The sequence below is a fragment of the Mastomys coucha genome, unplaced genomic scaffold (assembly GCF_008632895.1).
Source record: "Mastomys coucha isolate ucsf_1 unplaced genomic scaffold, UCSF_Mcou_1 pScaffold5, whole genome shotgun sequence".
In the NCBI taxonomy this organism is placed as follows: Eukaryota; Metazoa; Chordata; class Mammalia; order Rodentia; family Muridae; genus Mastomys; species Mastomys coucha.
Window position 1 is genome coordinate 54,038,977 of NW_022196911.1, and position 17,936 is coordinate 54,056,912.

The 17,936-nt window shown below is 42.9% G+C and overlaps 1 protein-coding gene across 1 annotated transcript; it reads right to left on the reverse strand.

Annotated features, from left to right (window-relative positions):
- Positions 1-563: 563 nt before the first annotated feature.
- LOC116078841 (zinc finger protein 39) lies at positions 564-17,733 on the reverse strand. The gene is made up of 5 exons (XM_031354186.1): positions 17,608-17,733; positions 16,194-16,358; positions 13,825-13,951; positions 5,620-5,712; positions 564-3,917 (listed from the first exon to the last, which is right to left on the reverse strand). Exons 1-5 carry the CDS (start codon positions 17,608-17,610, stop codon positions 2,152-2,154), a joined length of 2,154 nt encoding a protein of 717 aa, XP_031210046.1. The 5' UTR covers positions 17,611-17,733; the 3' UTR covers positions 564-2,151.
- Between the last annotated feature and the right edge of the window lie 203 nt (positions 17,734-17,936).

The window sequence follows — 17,936 nt, forward strand, 5'->3', positions numbered from 1 at the left end:
CATGAAAAGGAAAAAAATATAGCTAACTCCTAAGTTGGATATGTGTTATCTACCTTAGATCTCTAAATACTAGCAGAATTTGAACTTCATTTTGCCTATATATAAACTGTCCAGAAGCTTTTAAAGTTTCAGTGTTAAGGAAATAAAAGGCAATTCTATTCATGCCAGAAATATGGAAACTATTTTACTTGGTTTTTGGAAGGGCAGGGGTAGGCACTTGGGTCCTGTTGGACTGCATTATGGACCAAGAGTTTTCAAACTTCAGTTCTGAGAGTAAAGTTGTGTATTGGAAAAGTTCTCTATGTATTGCCAAGGTAAGTTGGGAGTGTGACTGAGTTTCCTTACTATGTGCTGTAGGGGTTGGGCCCAGCCTAGGTGAGGTCTCCTCCTCTTTAGAGTAGGGCAAGGGCATCCTTCTAACAAACGGTTTAGGTATAGGATGTTCATTGCAAATCCATAGGAAACCGTGATCAGCTTTTTGGTCATTTCAAAACACAGCATCTCAAACACGCTGATTGTAAGACACAAGTCTCAAATAGCAAGACTTACAGATTTATAAGAGATTATACACAAAGTGCTTTATTCAAGTCAGTTACGTATACATCTTTAGGGCTAGAGCAAAATGTGTAGTGACAAGACTTGTGCTGTTAGTGGCACAGTAGTGTTCAATGAGAACTAGGTAAGTTAAAACAGTCCTGGAGAAACCTAGGATAGGTTCTGTTCAATGGTTTCATATGGAGGGCGGAGTGTAGGAAATGGGGAGGCACAAGTAAATGAACAATGAATTGTTGCTCATGGCTCTGTCAGCTGTGAACAATTCAGGGACTTCATTTGTTCATTTCTACACAGATACTATTTCCATTAGATCAACTGGTAGGCTTTATGTTAGCTTTGCACAGTAGAAAGTGTTGCTTAGTTAAATAGCAACGCCCACACATACTTATTTACACTGGCTCAAAGTGGAGAAGGTACATAGGATGATATATGAGAAAATATGAACACGTGCCAGAATGGTATTTGATGTGGAGATTTTTTAGGTTTTAGTTTATGCATGTAAAGGAAGGCTGAAACCGGGGACTCATGAATGTCACACATGCATTTTACCACTAGGCTACACTTGTACTTCAGTCCCTGTTCAACAAAGCAAGACATATACACAGCGAACACATTTCCTGTAATTAATCTAGGTCCCATCAAGGAATTTTTCATTAATATAAAACACCCAAATATGTAGGCGAATGAGGGAATGTTTTGTGCAGTACAAACTGTTTAAACAACACGGCTGGCCTTATTACTGCATGCCAGTAGCAACCCCAACCTCCAGTTACAATAGCCACAAATGTTCCCAGATACAATGCGCTTTGACAGATAATGTCACTTTATTGGCACATGTGTGACTCCACTTGAAAGTTAATATTAAAATTACAAAGACTGATAGTTTTCCTTCATTACAAACTTCTGACACATAAGTTTTGTTCAAAGTTTCACCTGTTAACTTATTTGTATTTGATTTATTCAAATTGTTCAATGAAACATCTCTGATAAACTTTCTCGATCTGCACAAATTTCCCTTGTGTACAAACTGAAATATTAAAGAGCATGTAAGTTCTCCCAGTTGTATTGAGTCAGTGCATTCTTCCAAAAGTACCATGCACCACGGCTTGAGAAAGTCCTCAAACTGAGAAAAAGAGTATTTGGGGACAAAAATGAGCTATTTCCAGTCAGTTCTATTTCTCTTAAATTGGGGGCTTTCTGACAATGGATTTGGTCAAGGCTACCTTACAGGTCACATTCATCTCAGGCCCAGAGCTCATGGGAACTTGGGGAGGAAGAAAAAAAAATATTTCTGTGGGCATGGCTGAAAGTTGTGATCATCTCACGTGCACTCCTGCGTGCACACACACACACACACACACACACACACACACACACGGCTGTTTCATGCTCCCACAGACCACATAATGGAGACTGTGTTCCAGAGAAGACAGCCAACTTGCCCCACACAGAACTTTCTGTATACATTTTAGCGCCTGTAAAAGTGTCCCTTCTTGCAAAAACATTGTCCACAGTCACATTTATAGGAAACTCTCAACGTGTGCCTTGCCTGATGCTTGCTGATGGTTTCTGCCCACAAAGCTTCCCACATTAGACTCACAGGCGCTCCCTCAGGTGGATTCTCTGATGTACGGTGAGGGACGACTTATGATAAAACATTTTCCTACATTCTTGACATTGAAACCGTTTCTCGCTTTCGTGAGTTACCTGATGCCTGTTGAGGTAGGACTTCTGGTGAAAAGCCTTCTTGCATAGCTTACACTCGTAGGGCTTCTCGCCCGTGTGGGTTCTCTGATGAACGGTGAGATGTGACTTACTGTAAAACGTTTTCCTGCATTCCTCACACGAGTATGGTTTGTAGCCTGTGTGGCTCCTCTGATGGACGGTGAGGGAGGACTTGTGGAGGAAGGTTTTCCTACATTCTTCACACGCATACGGTCTGCTCCCTGTGTGGTTTCTCTGATGTCTGCTGAGGCTTGACTTCTGGTAAAACTCTTTCCCACACTCTTGACATTTGTAGGGTTTCTCGCCAGTATGAGTCCCCTGGTGCATGTTGAGGTGTGACCGCCGGTGAAAAGTTTTCCCACATACAGTGCATTCATACGGTTTCTCCCCTGTGTGTGTTTTCTGATGCACGGTAAGGTTTGACTTGCGATTGAAGGCTTTCTGACATTCTTCACATTCGTATGGTTTGTCACCTGTGTGAACTTTCTGATGGATAACGAGGTGTGACTTAGAGTAGAACGTTTTCCTACATTTGTCACACTCATACGGCTTCTCACCTGTGTGAGTTCTATGATGGACATTCAGGTCTGACTTACAGTAGAATGTTTTTCGGCATTTTTTACACTCGTAGGGCTTCTCACCTGTGTGAGTTCTCTGATGTATCGTGAGGGAGGACTTATGATAGAAAGTTTTCTTACACTCTTTACAACCATAGGGTTTGTCACCTGTGTGAATTCGCTGGTGCCTGCCGAGGTGTGACTTCCGGTAAAATGACTTTCCACACACGTTACATCCGTAGGGTTTATAACCTGCACGGATCCTCTGATAGCGTCTGACATTTGGCTTCTCGCTGAAACTTTTTTCAGACTGATAAATTTCATAGAGTTTGTCTCCACTGGGGACTCTCTGGTGCACATTTTGCTGGGTTTTCTGATGAAAACATTTCTCACATTGTTTACATCTATGGGACCTGATTCCCACATGTATCCTCTTGTCTTTGTGGTATGATTTCTTAATGAAGGTTTTCTCACAATCCCTACATGTGTAATATTTCTGTCCTTTGTGTATTTTCTTGTGTTTAGAGAGCTTAAACTTTGTGCAGAATGTTTTCTTACAAATACTACATTCATAAGTTTCTTCTCGTACCCAACTCATCTCTTGGGCATTAAGAGCTACCTCATCAGGTGCTTTCTCAGGCACACCAAATTTACTAGACCTTTGTGCAATGTGAAACCTCTTATTCATCCATAATGCCTCTGTATTGCAGGGCACTTCTTGACTACAACATTGAAACTGCTGTTGAGTACCTGGAGCTCTGTTATACAACCCATGCGGCTCTGTGTGTATGGGGGGCTTGCTAGTCAGAGAGCCATCAAGTTCCTCTCCTGTCCGCATGTCCTCAGTCTCATTAGGGGGAGTTACGCTCTGCCACACAGTAAGTGCCTCAGGCCTCACTCCTGAGGAGTTTCCATTCTTTACAGTCAGATTTGAAACATGGTTTGAGCTCACATTAAGTAGTTTTCCAAATTTAACTTTCTCCTTGGTTGGCGTGTTGCTGGTGGTAATTACGAGGTGCCACAAATGTCTCTCTTCATTGTCCTGGCTGGTTTCGTTCAGTTTTGTTACTTTCTGGACATCTAAAAGAAAACAGAAGTTGCCAAGCTCATATTATGTCATAAAGATGAAAAACTGCCTTCTTGTTCTCATTCCATTATGATTTTAAAATATTGATATGTGATATATACAGATGTGTCCCCAGTGGATCTGTAATGTAGAGTTTACAATGTAAAATCACATCACTTCATTGGTTTAAGGTGTTTAGTTCATTTGAAACATGAGATCGTCTAATTCACCTACTGCCTGGCTGTGTATTTCAGCATATTGTTTCTATCTGCCATGCTCCCAACCCTATCCCTTCCCTCTGGTTCTTACAGTGCATCCCACTTTCCTTCTTTCTGATCTGTAATGGTAAGATGCTCATCAGCTAGCTATCTGAGGATGGAGGTTTTTACGACCTGTGTTTCACCTAAGTGTACACTTAGGAAAGAGCTGCTATGTGTTCAGTTTTCACTATTCCACGAGGAACCACAGTAGAAATTTAGGGGGTTGGTTTACAGACACAAATGGCCTTAAATGACATAAGAAAACAGCAAAGTCCAACCCTCCAAATTCCTAATCAAAATTTATTTTGTGCTTCCAAGAACCTTAACAGGGCCAGGAAGCTCCAGTCTGCCCCCTGCTGGACTAGTGGATTTCATTCAGGAAACTAAGCGATGCCCACCACTGAATGTTTTCCAGATGTTTCTGGAATTCACAGTACTGTCATTCTTCACTTAGATGAAGGTCCATGAAGCCCTGCTTTATAATTCTTTGCTTCTGGAAGCTTCCATTTTGTATTAAGCTGTTTTCTACATTATAAATGAGGTCTCCTGCGTAAGTCTATTGCCTTTAAATTACTTTCAGAGACTGCTGCTGACAACATCCACACTGACGAAGAAACCTCAGCCTTTCAGCACTTCTGTCTTGCTTCACTAGCTCTGTGACCGCTGGCCCCACTTCTCCAGTCAAGCTTCGATTTCCCCTTCCCGTGCTGAGGACATTCTACCCCGTGGGACAGGAGACTTGATACTGAGCCTCGTTTTCTGATTGCTTCACCAACCCCTTAGTTAATGTCTGAAAAACTATGATGTAAGTATCAATAGTAAGCTACCAATTTCAATATTTATAAGGACTAAGACACAAATCTATATTTTATGCCCACTTATGTATTAGGTATACCAAATTTTGGAAAAAAATAAGTGTCAAGATTAAACTAGATGAATAATAGTCTCCTTAAAATTCCCTTCCTTTTAGACTTTTCCTGGAATAAAACAGTATATAATTCTATTTCTTGTTATGACAAAGCATCCTTTGTGAATCTTATCAAATATTATGTTTATTTTTTTCAACAAAATGTAAGCTCTTTATCTGCAGATATATTTATTATTATTTGCATATCTAATTTTAGAAGTGCAATGCTTAGGAGATAACCAAATACTGAGTGCTAAAAGAACTAACCCAGCCAAAAATGCTTCTGGTAGAAAACACAGACACCTGAGAATGTAGAGACAGCAGCTAACCAAATAACCAAAGTGTCTATGACACTCCATAAAGTTAAAGAAAATCCAAGTAGAGGTTCACGTGAGCATTCTCCTTGGAGAGCGCACACAGGAATTATGTGAGGTATCACACCAGCTGTTCCCAAGACTAGGAACAGTGCCTCAATGAGAACAGCTCGGCATGGCCAGCATCTGTAAGTCTGCTCATGCTTGTCTGTCTGTCCAGGGTGCGTTCACTGACCTGGCTGTCTCTGCTTTGGGACGTCTTCTACTCTCCACGGCTCAGTTCCTTGCTCCAACTTAAAGATCACTTCAGGTTTGGTAATGCAGTGGCCTGTTGATGGGAAATAATGCAAGACTGTATCAAATGCTAAGTCAAGTTCACTGCAGAAAGATCAGAGCTGTGGGAAACGAGTGAGTGCTAGACCCATCTGAACAGTCTGTGAGAAGTTTACAGCCCTCGTGCTCTGGAACCGTGCCTTTCATAAGGAAAGTGAAATGGCTTGAGAAGAGAGCAAAGCTAGGACTCTTGCAGGCCTGGTGTCTCAGCCGCTTCAGATGTTAAGGCAGAAGGAAGACCAGTTCAAAGTCTGTCTGAGCAACTTAACAAGACCCTATCTCAAAATAAAAAGGGTGGTGGGAATACAGATCAGTGACGGAATACTTCCCTAATATACTTGAAGCCTTAAATTAATCCCCAGCACTAAGAATAAATAAATAGAAATTAGAAATCTAAGAATGATTTTAAGAAAACTTAGAGACATAATACAATTCAATAAAAAAGAAAGACAGCAGAAGAGAGGGGGGAAGGAGGGAGGGAGGGAGGGAAGGGAGGGAGGAAGGGAGGAAGGAAGACAGACAGACAGACAGGCTGACTGACTGACTGACTGACTGACTGACTGAGTTAGATATGTAGGAGACAGAGATGACTGAAAACTGAAGTGATCCAGCTTTCGAGATGGCTAAGCAAGTAAGCACATCAGATCCAGAGCCTCACCATCTGAGTTCTGTCCCTAGCTCTTTGACCCCTAGATGTATGTCACAGCATGTGACTGTACACACACACACACACACACACACACACACACACACACACACACAAATATACACAGTATACATTTTTTTAAAATGTTCAGGCAATCTAAACATTTGTTGAAACTCAACCAAAACTAAGGAAAACAAAAAGGTGGGCATCTCAACAGTAGAACTACTTAGGCAGAAGAATAACATTTAGAATAATGTCAGATTTTGTATTGCTTTAGCTATTTTTGTTTTTGTTTGTTTGTTTGGTTTGGTTTTTTTTTTTTTTTTGGTTTGTTTTTTTGGACATAGGGTCTCACTATGTAGCGTAGCTCTGGCTGTCCTGGAGCTCACTATGTAAATCAGGCTGGCCTCAAACTCACAGAGATCCATTTCCCTTTGCCTCCTAAGTGCTAGGATTAAAGATGTGTCAGATTTTAAAGTTGAAAAAGAAATTAATTTTATTTATTGTATGAATGTTTTGCCAGCATGTATGTCCATGCACCACGTGTCTGCAGTGCCACTGAATTAAAGGAGAGATGGTTGGAGCCCCAGGACCAAAGTTACAGATGGTTGATGAGTTGCCATGTGTGTATTTGAACCCAGGTCCTCTGGGAGAGCAGCCAGTATTCTTAACTGCTAAGCCATCTCTTTGGCACCCCCCCCAAAAAAATTTTTTAATGAGGAACTTTAAGACTTTTACTTTAAGCATTTGTGTGACTAGTGTTCCAAAAACAATACAGACTGGACATAAAAACCAAACCAGAACAAAACATTTATCCAGGCATGGTGGACTACACCTGCCACTCAGCATTCTGGTGGCTCAAACAAGAAACTCAGGCGTCAGAGGCAAGCCTAGATTACACTGCAAATTCCAAGTGAACTGGAATGACACGGGAAAAGCCTATTTCAAAAAAACAAACACTGGGAGGCAGAGACAAGGGGATCCCAGTAGTTTGCCAGCCAGCCAGCCTAAACAGGAAAGTTCAGGTTCAGTGAGAGACCCTGCTTGGGGTTTTGTTTCTGTCAACTTGACAAAAGCTAGTTATCTGAGAATAGGGACCTCAACTGAAAGAACGTCTCCATTGAACTGACCTGTAGGCAAGCTTGAGGGGAATTTACGTGGTTAGTTAATGATGTGAGAGGGCTCACTCCACTGTGGGCTGTGTCAAACTTGGGTAGGTGGTGCTGGGATGTATAAGAAAGCAGGCTGAACAAGCCATGAGTGAGCAAGCCAGTAAGCAGCACTCCTCATGGCCTCTGCTTCAGTTCCTGCCTTAGCGTTCCCTGGTGATATACTATGACCTGTAAGCCAAAGGTTTTCCTCTAGTTGCTTTTAGAACTAAGATACAAAGAGAGAGAGAGAGAGAGAGAGAGAGAGAGAGAGAACTAGCCCTAGCATCATCCTATCCTCTGGTCTCCAAATGTTCATGTACATGTGTATGAACTTGCACACAGTCATGCACACAAGTACATAAACCACATACATACACACACCAAATTTTTAAAAATCCAAATAAATAAATTATTCAGTTAAATAGATGACAAATAAAATCCAAATTCAAGAGAACTATATGAATATCTAGATCCCAAATATATGAACATCTAGATTTGCCCAAAAAAAGGTTCTGATGTATGATAAGACTGTCAAAAGCAAAACATACTTTAGGTGAACCCCAGAGTGCAAGAGGAATTCAACAGGTGAGGGCATAAGAGGCTGGTTGACTAAAGTTAAAACAAACAAATAAACAAAAACAAAGCCACTGCCAACGGAGAACACTGTATCTAGAGAGGTTAACTTTCAAAAACTGAGAAATTGACTTTCTAAAACAAAGACTGAACGAATTCATCAGCACTAGATCAGCCTGTGGTGATTAATCTTGCCAACTTAATAGGGTCTGGAATCAATAAGGGACAAGCCTCTGAAGGGACCTGGGTGGGTACTCCCAGGAAGGCCGAGCTGAGGAGAGCAGACCCTCCCCAGGGATCTGTGTGGGTACTCCCAGGAAGGCTGAGCTGAGGAGAGCAGACCCTCCCCAGGGACCTGCGCAGATACGGGAGGCCCGAGGGGAGAGCAGCGCTGTTTGCCGGCTGGCCGGCTGGCCTGCTCTCCATCCTGGTGTGTTCATCTCTGCTGCCAGTGACATTCTTTCCTGATATCAGACTCGAGCTTCTTCAACTTCCAAAGTGGACTGAAGGCCAGCGACTCTCCAGGATCCTTTCAGGCCTTCAACACTAGACTGAGACAGCTGAGGGATCTGGCTTTGTAGACTGAGAAGGACTGGGTTCTCAGGCTCTCCAGGATGTGCATAGTCCTTGTCTGACTACCCTATCAGCTGTGAGATATTCTAATAACTCTCCTTTGACACACACACACACACACACACACACACACACACACACACACACACACACAGATCTGTCTCTCTAGGGCAGTGGTTCTCAACCTTCCTAATGTTTCGGCCCTTTAATATAGTTCATCATGTTGTGATGACCCCTGACCATAAAATTATTTTTGTTGCTACTTCATAACTGTAATTTTGCTACTTTTAGGAGTTATAACATAAAAATGTGTGTTTTCCAATGGTCTTAGGTGACCCTTGTAAAAAAGTCATTTGACCCTACAGGTTGAGAACCACTGCTCCAAAGACCCTTACCTAATACACGGGCTTGAGAGATGCTACATAGTAAGTAAACAGATTATGTCTACTGTTACTGAAACACATGAACATATAAACAATACAGCAAGATACAAAAAAGAAAAAAATAAAGTGTATCAATGCAGAAAACCATTAAGCAAGAAATTAACACAGAGGCAAAAAGAATGCAGAATATAGCTACCCAAAAATGTCAGAAATATGTTCTCAGTTATCAAAAATATTCTTAAATGTAGACAAAACTATTTCCCAGTAAACATATAAACCCTTTGAATTGAAAATAACAGATTCAGTGGCACACTGCAGAAGAGAAAACCATCCACTAAGAAATAATACATGTGAACTGAATACAAAGGGATGGTCCTAACATCCCAGTGCGATCCAAAGCAGCCAGTTCAAACAAAATCAAAACCTGTGAAAGGAGGAGGGGGAAGAGGAGGAGGAAGAGGGGGATGAAGAGGAAGATGAGGAGGAGGAGGAAGAGGAAGAGGAAGAGGAGAAAGGATCAATTCAAAGAGTAAATAATGTGTGAAGAGATGCACACGTGCTGAACACCCAGTTTGTAGAGCATGTGTCATTAGATCATACAGAAGAGGTAGACTGTAGTACAATAATGTCTGGCGACTACAACAGTCACCGTCACCAAAGGGCAGGTCATTTTGACAGGAAATTTACAGAGAAGCACTGGACTCAAATCTCGCAGTGGAACAAAATAGCCTACATTGACAGGCTGTCAGCTCCTGCAGAGAGCACCATTATCTCACGGCTCATGCAGCACACATTACTGCTCAGGATAGCATTAGGAAACAAGGAAGTCTCAACAAATTTAAAAATAAACAAACAAAAACCCTGAATTCATAATGTCCTCTCTGATCACAATGAGACAGACAGACATATAAAATTGGAAATTTTATCCTACCGGATGACTAATGAGTATGAAAGAAAGTAAAATGCAAATTTAAAAATTAATTGTGCAGATGGAGAGATGGCTCAGTGGTTAAGAGCACTGGCTGCTCTTCCAGAGGTCCTGAGTTCAGTTCCCAGCAACCACATGGTGGCTCGCAGCCAACAGTGGGATGTGATGCCTTCTGGCATGCAGGTGTACATACAGATGGAACACTCATATACATAAAGTGAATAAATCCTTCTTAAAAAGAAAAAACAGTAATGCTATTCAAATTTAAAAAAACCAAAAACCAAAAACTAAAAAACCAAAAACCAAACTCAGTACATAAAGGACCACTGTGACAGAAATGCTGAGCTTCCTAATGCAGCCACATTGTAGAGCAGCCATAGCTCCAGGCTATGCCATGGCTGTTGGCCTCATCTCTGGCCGCAGAGTGAGAAAGAACGTGAATGAGCAGAGCCATGGCTGACAGTGCTAAGGTCTCGCAAAGCACACCACATTTTTGTGGTGATGTGCAGTTGCTGCCCTGTGAGTGGCATCCTATCAGATCTGCAGTAACTCCAAGGACACTCAGGTTCATCAGGAAGGGTGTGAAGATGCGTAACAGGGCCAAGAGGAAGTGGGAGGAGCTGACCAACACACCAGCATCAAGAGGTACTAAACCTCTTCTGCCTATCCTCTCCCTTAATAAATCTTTATCACACAAAACATACACACCCACACACACACACACACATACACACACTCATACACACACATACACACACACATACACTCATACACACACACTTACACACACATATACACACACACACTCACACACACACATACACACACATACACACACATATACACACATATACACACATACACACACATACACACACATACACTCATACACACATACATACACACACATACACACACACACTCACACACATACACTCATACACACACATACACACACATACACACACATATACACACACATACATTCATACACACACATACACATACACACACTCACACACATACACTCATACACACACATACACACACTCATACACACACATACACATACACACACACACACATATACACACACATACACTCATACACACACATATACACACACACATACACACACACACACATACACATACACTATTGAGTGGACAACTTCAATATTGATGAAATGTCCACACTACTCACACTGACTGACCAATTCAATGGAATCTAAGTTCCAACAGCATTTTCACAGATCAAGAAAAAAGCCAATCCTAATCTTCACAGAGAAACACAGAAGACCCCAGGCATCCTTGAAAAACAAAGCAAATCAGTCGTTGCAGAAGGCAGAGCAACACACAGGAACATGGTAGGACCTGAGGCAGAGCAACACACAGGAACATGGTGAGACATGAGGCAGAGCAACACACAGGAACACGGTGAGACATGAGGCAGAGCACACACAGGAACACGGTGAGACATGAGGCAGAGCGACAGCACACAGGAACACGGTGAGACATGAGGCAGAGCGACAGCACACAGGAACACGGTGAGACATAAGGCAGAGCGACAGCACACAGGAACACGGTGAGACATGAGGCAGAGTGACAGAACAGGAACATGGTGAGACATGAGGCAGAGTGACAGCACACAGGAACACGGTGAGACATGAGGCAGAGCGACAGCACACAGGAACACGGTGAGACATGAGGCAGAGCGACAGCACACAGGAACACGGTGAGACATAAGGCAGAGCGACAGCACACAGGAACATGGTGAGACATGAGGCAGAGTGACAGCACACAGGAACACGGTGAGACATAAGGCAGAGTGACAGCACACAGGAACACGGTGAGACATGAGGCAGAGCGACAGCACACAGGAACATGGTGAGACATAAGGCAGAGTGACAGAACAGGAACATGGTGAGACATGAGGCAGAGCGGCAGCACACAGGAACACGGTAAGACATGAGGCAGAGTGACACACAGGAACACGGTGAGACATAAGGCAGAGTGACAGCACAGGAACACGGTGAGACATGAGGCAGAGTGACAGCACACAGGAACACAGTGAGACATGAGGCAGAGCGAAGGCACACGGGAACATGGTAGGACAGCACAGAACTGGCATAAACATAGACAGTCAATGGAACAGAAACAAGTCCAGACCTTACGGCCACCTGCTTTTCACCAGAGGCAACAGGAACATTTAGAAAGGAAGTCCTCTTCAATAACTGGTACAAACACTATACTCTCTGGTATACAGAAAGACATTAGACCCCTATATCTTTCTGAATTCAGAAATCTAATTAAAATATATCAAAAACATAAATGCAAGATCTGAAACTACTGAAATAAAATACAGGGAAGCTGAATATTGATTCAAAGATTTTTTTTTCCTCTTCTTGAGACTGGCGTCTCTATGTTGCCAGGTGGGTCTGGAAGTCCTGGGCACAAGTAGTGCTTCCTCCTCAATTTCCAGGGTCCTGGAAGCACAGACCGGCATCATCAGACTCAAATGACATGACCGCAAATCACAGCCATCTACAACAAAAACTGACAAGTGGGGTCTCATAAACCAAACCCTCTACAAAGAAAAGCCAAGGCTGGACTGAAAGTCAACCTACAGAACCAACAAAAATGTCTGCAACTATACAAGGAGCTGATTCCTAGACGATATAAGGAAGTTAAGAGCAGAAAAAGATCAGTTCATTAGAAGCTGAGCAGATGACTTGAGTAGGTATTTTTCCAAAGGCATACAAATGACACAGAAACCTACCAATAAATGGCCAGTACCTGTAAACATCAGAGAACGCAAGTGAAAACCACAACCAGGTGTAACTACACTTACAGGTGGAATATTCCAAAACCATGAACAACAAATACTAACAAGGACATTGAGAAAGACACATTACCCTTCACTGTTGCTGGGAATATAAAATCACTACTATGAAAAACTGTATAAAAGTTCCTTTAAAAACTAGAAATAGAAGCTACTTCTATGGTTTAGCTTTTACTTTATGGTTTAGCTATCACTGAATATATTAAAAGAAAATGAAATCAGAATTTTTGAAAGATCATGAGTTCAAGGCAATATTGAGCTATATGAGATCCTGTTTTTTAAAATAAAGTATTTATGAAAAAAAAAGTATTTATAGGCTGGAGAGATGGCTCAGTGGTTAAGAGCACTCACTGCTCTTCCAAAGGACCTGAGTTCAATTCCCAGCAACCACATGGCAACTCACAACAGTCTGGTGCTATCTTCTGGTATACATAAAATACACAAATAAATACATAAATAAATAAATCTTTTTTTAAAAGAAAGTATGTATGCATACAGGAATGTTATTCACTAACAAACCCAAAACTTATCTCAGAACTGAAGGATGTTTTTGCTAAGTAAGTCAGGCATGAAAGGACAAACATTGCACATCCTTGTTTATATGTGGAAGACAAGCTGGAACTCACAGAAATAGAAGCAAGAGTGGGTGACAATGCCTATTAGACTGTGTGAGGAAGGGACAGAGAGAAGACAGTTAATGCACACAGGGGTGCAGCCGGATAGCCCATAAAACTTTCAGTTTTCTACAGCACAGAAGCATGATACTGGTTAAAATGATTCAGTGTTACAAAATAGCCAATGGAGGATTTAAATGTTCCCAATATAAACATGTGATCTGTCTGCATAGACCTGCCAATTTCTGGAGGTAGGTTTATTACACACACACACACACACACACACACACACACACACACACACACACACACAATGTGTAGCTAAACAAGCGTCAGCTGTGGTCACTGTCCTTACTTACAAAGGCAGTGTTTTTAACTCTGCTAGGACTTTCACTCACCCAAGGACTCCAGGCTGCTGTACGTCTCCAGCATCACGTCCCTGTAGAGCTTCCTCTGAGCTTCATCCAGGTCCTGCCATTCATCCCAGGTGAAGTCCACAGACACATCCTCAAAGGACACCAACCCCTGTAATGAAACATTTCTCCTCAACTCAAGCTTTTGAGCCTATCAGAAGATGAGAGAGACCCTGTCTACAAAACTGAAACATCATCAGAGAGAGCCACACCTCCGAGCACCAGCACCATATAAGATGTGCCAACCAAGTTAAATGACAAGAGAGAAATGAGGATTCTGATGTCCTTATTCTTTAGAAGTAAAAACACCTGAGAATCTCCAGTAAAACATTTCAAAAAGAAATCTCAATACATTAAAACTGTACAAACATTGAACTCTACATGTGAAAATACACATAAAAGGTGAGGGCTATTCTAAAAAAAAAAAAAAGCAAGTAAAGAGGGTACCATATTCATGGAATATAACTTCATAATCATAAAGACACTGACTCTCTGGAGGTCAATAAACTGATTTAACAGTAGCCCAATGGAAGCATCAAATTCATAAATGTGGAAACAGGGATTTCAGAGTTTTTACAGAGAACTGAAGAAGCAAAACTAGGGGGTGTGATTATTTCCGGTTCTGTTTTCCCCGGTGCAGGTCCCTCCCTGCATTGACAGTTCGGGGGCTTCCATAACATATGCTACATTTTCTGTTCTGCAGCATCAGACAGCAGCTGACTCAGTTCCTGCTGAGGCTCCTCCAAGCTTATACAGGCAACCTCCTTGACGTGTCCTCACACAGTGCAGTGAGGAAGAGCTCTTCTTTTAAAGGCCATTAGCCCTATGAGATTAGGGACTAGCACCTTTTTAACCACGGTTACCTTCAACAAGCCCTATCTCAGAGAAAGTGGCATTTGGTTTTAGTGGTCAGCCTCGCCATATAAATTTGTCCACAGCATTTGCCATCCCTGCCTCTGATGAAAAATCAAATACCTACTTGTAGTCAATCCAAATAATCAGATTTATAATCTCCCACTTAGCTTGGCTGTCCAAAGAACATGTGCACACAGGCCAGAGGACAGCCTCATATACAAGTTCTCCGAGCCACCTTCCCTCACACTACGGAATCCCTAGCCTCTGTGCTTAGGGGCCCAGGTCCCAGACTCCCCTCTTTAAATACCCATTTACTGTATATGAGCAGGGTAGAGTGAAAGGACTCGGTACCTGCCGCTCTCTGTGGACTTCGTTCTTCTATCTATAGCAGAGGAGGCAGTAACACACATCTGAGTGTGTAGGCCTCACCCTGAGCAAATCTGTAATGACGTAAAGGACAAGAGAGCAAACCCTACCTCCTTCTACAAAAGTAGAGACCCCCCGAGCCAAGGGAGGGGCTGAAGAGGCAGCATCTGACATCCCCACAAAACAAATCATATAGTCTAGTTTTCAACGATCAAGACTTAACATCTTTTGTAAAAGTTATTTTGAATATTTTGCTTTGGGTATCCACCACTGGAATCGTTGAGCTTAAGTACAATGTGACCTTATATTCCTACACTGCTGTATCTCTCCATCACAAAAGGTGGGTTACCTTAAGTTGTCTTTCTTTTCTGCATCTACTGAAATGGCCATGTGGATTTTTAAAACTGTATTTCATTAAGTGCATGTGCATGCTCTACCACAGAGCACATACGGAGGTCTAAGAACAACTTGTGGGACCTGGTTCTTTCCTTTCACCATATGGGTCCTGGAGATCCAACTCAGGTTGTCAGGACTGAGTACTTCACCCACTGATCCATCTTGACAGCGCTCTTGTGGATTTTCAATTGCTGACTGCTATGGTGTTGTCTTAGTCAGGGTTTCTATTCCTACACAAACATCATGGCCAAGAAGCAAGTTGAGGAGGAAAAGGTTTATTCAGCTTACACTTCCATGTTGCTGTTCATCACCAAAGGAAGTCAGGACTGGAACTCAAGCAGGTCAGGAAGCAGGAGCTGATGCAGAGGCCATGGAGGGATGTTACTTACTGGCTTGCTTCCCCTGGCTTGTTCAGCTTGCTTTCTTACAGAATCCAAGACTACCAGCCCAGGGATGGTACCACCCAAAAGGGGTCCTCCCACCTTGATCACTAATTGAGAAAATGCCTTACAGTTGGATCTCATGGAGGCATTTCCTCAACTGAAGCTCCTTTCTCTGCGATAACTCCAGCTTGTGTCAAGTTGACACAAAACCAGCCAGTATAGGTGTATCACACTAAATCATGTTTGGATAAAGAGTATGTTGCACACATATAATTTCATACTAGTGTTTCTAGATAAAGTAAAGGAATAGGGAAGATAACGCACATACATGACCTTCTCTAGTTTCCTATTTACCTTTACTGGCACCTTATGTTTTCTTGCTCTATTCCGCTGGGACCATCTCCAGTGACTGTAGGTGACTGGCCTCTTCTTGTAGCTTCTCTTCTGCTTTCGGGTTTCAAGACTTCGACTGGGGAGTTGACTCAAGGAGTTCTCCACACTGTCAGGCTGCAAGTTCCTCTATAAAAGCATGCAATGTTGAAGATGTCATGTGAGTGACTTGGAGCCCCGTCTGTGCTGGACACAGTACAACCACACATGAACTAAAGCAAAATTCAACAGAATGACCCCACGTCTCTGGCAAAGGAGTCACACTGTGGTCTTGGTCTTGTGCGTTTGGCAAATGCAGTGCCCCGAATACACAATTCAAACCTTCTACTAAAATTGTCATGAAAGCAAATGCTTGGCAAATGCCTCAAAGTAACTGCAAAACTGTTAGACAATATCACAGCAACACACCAAGTACTGATACAAGCCTTGCTATAGTAGTTACAGTATTTATAAAAACCCAAGTTTCTTCCCTACACATGACATAGTCTTAAGAAGACACTTTCAATAGTATCAACTTAAAACATACAGTCCTATGGCATATAATATAAATTACAGCTACAGACCAGTCAAATATGCAGGAATTCTGATTTATTCTACTAACTATTGTAAGTTCTATTTGAGAGTTTACAAAGCTAGGGGGGGTTGAAATGGGGTTTGAAAATTTCCTAACCATTGTAAAGAAGGGCAGATTCTTTTGATGCCCACGGCCACACTTGGGACTAACTTCCTACAATTCTGCCCCACCAGTAATGCATATCATACTATGAATTCATGAAGGGATTAATCTATTCATGAGTCCAGAGCCATTGGAACGTCACCCCTGGAAGGCCCTCACACAGCCAAAGAGGTGTGTTTTTAACATAGGCAGCAGTCAGTTCCATGGAGCTGACAACCGGTTACCAAGCACATACACTTCACAAAGTTATGAAGAAGGAATGGGTGTATACAGAGCCATAGGGAGCAGACACATCGTGACAGCAAAGGATCTGAATTCAGTGTGGATGAGATAAGAGGTGCTACACGTGCTCTCTCACTACACTCGGCCAACAACAGTAAGAGCCTTGCTGATAATGGAGAAGCCAGAGGTCCCAGCCTAGGCTCACCCCACACCTCAGGCTGCTCCAGCATCCTGAGCTGTCACTGCTAGACAGTGGAACACCAGACACAGCAGCTGTGGCACCAGAGTCTGGACCTAGAGAAGGGTACGGCTGAGGACAAGTGTCCCCACAGAGTCAGGGAGTGCGGCTCAGCCACGTCAAGACCTAGGGCGACAGAGGCTGTGAGCTCAGCCCTGCACAGGCCTCCCGGGGCCAAACCGTCTGCACACGGCAAAGCGGGAGAAGCCGGAACCCTACCGGTTCCCGCGGGCAGCACTCACCATGGTGCCCGCGTCCGCCTCCGACAGCTGACAGGCCTGAGGCACCCCGACTGCCCGGCTCAGCTGACCGATCAAGTGTAAAGATGGCGCGAGACAAAGACCCGCGAACTCGCGAACCCGCGAAGGCCCGCCCTCGTGCCCGGGATGCGCGCCTGATTGGGTCGCACCTCAGTCCCCGCCCCATCGTGTCTTGATTGGCTACAGATAGCACCAACCGATGACTTGAGTAAGGCAGACTACCCCGAAAAGTGGCTGCTGCGAAATGTTTTTTGTTTTGTTTTGTTTTGTTTTGCTTTTGAAGACAAGGTCTTGCTGTGTAACCCACGCTG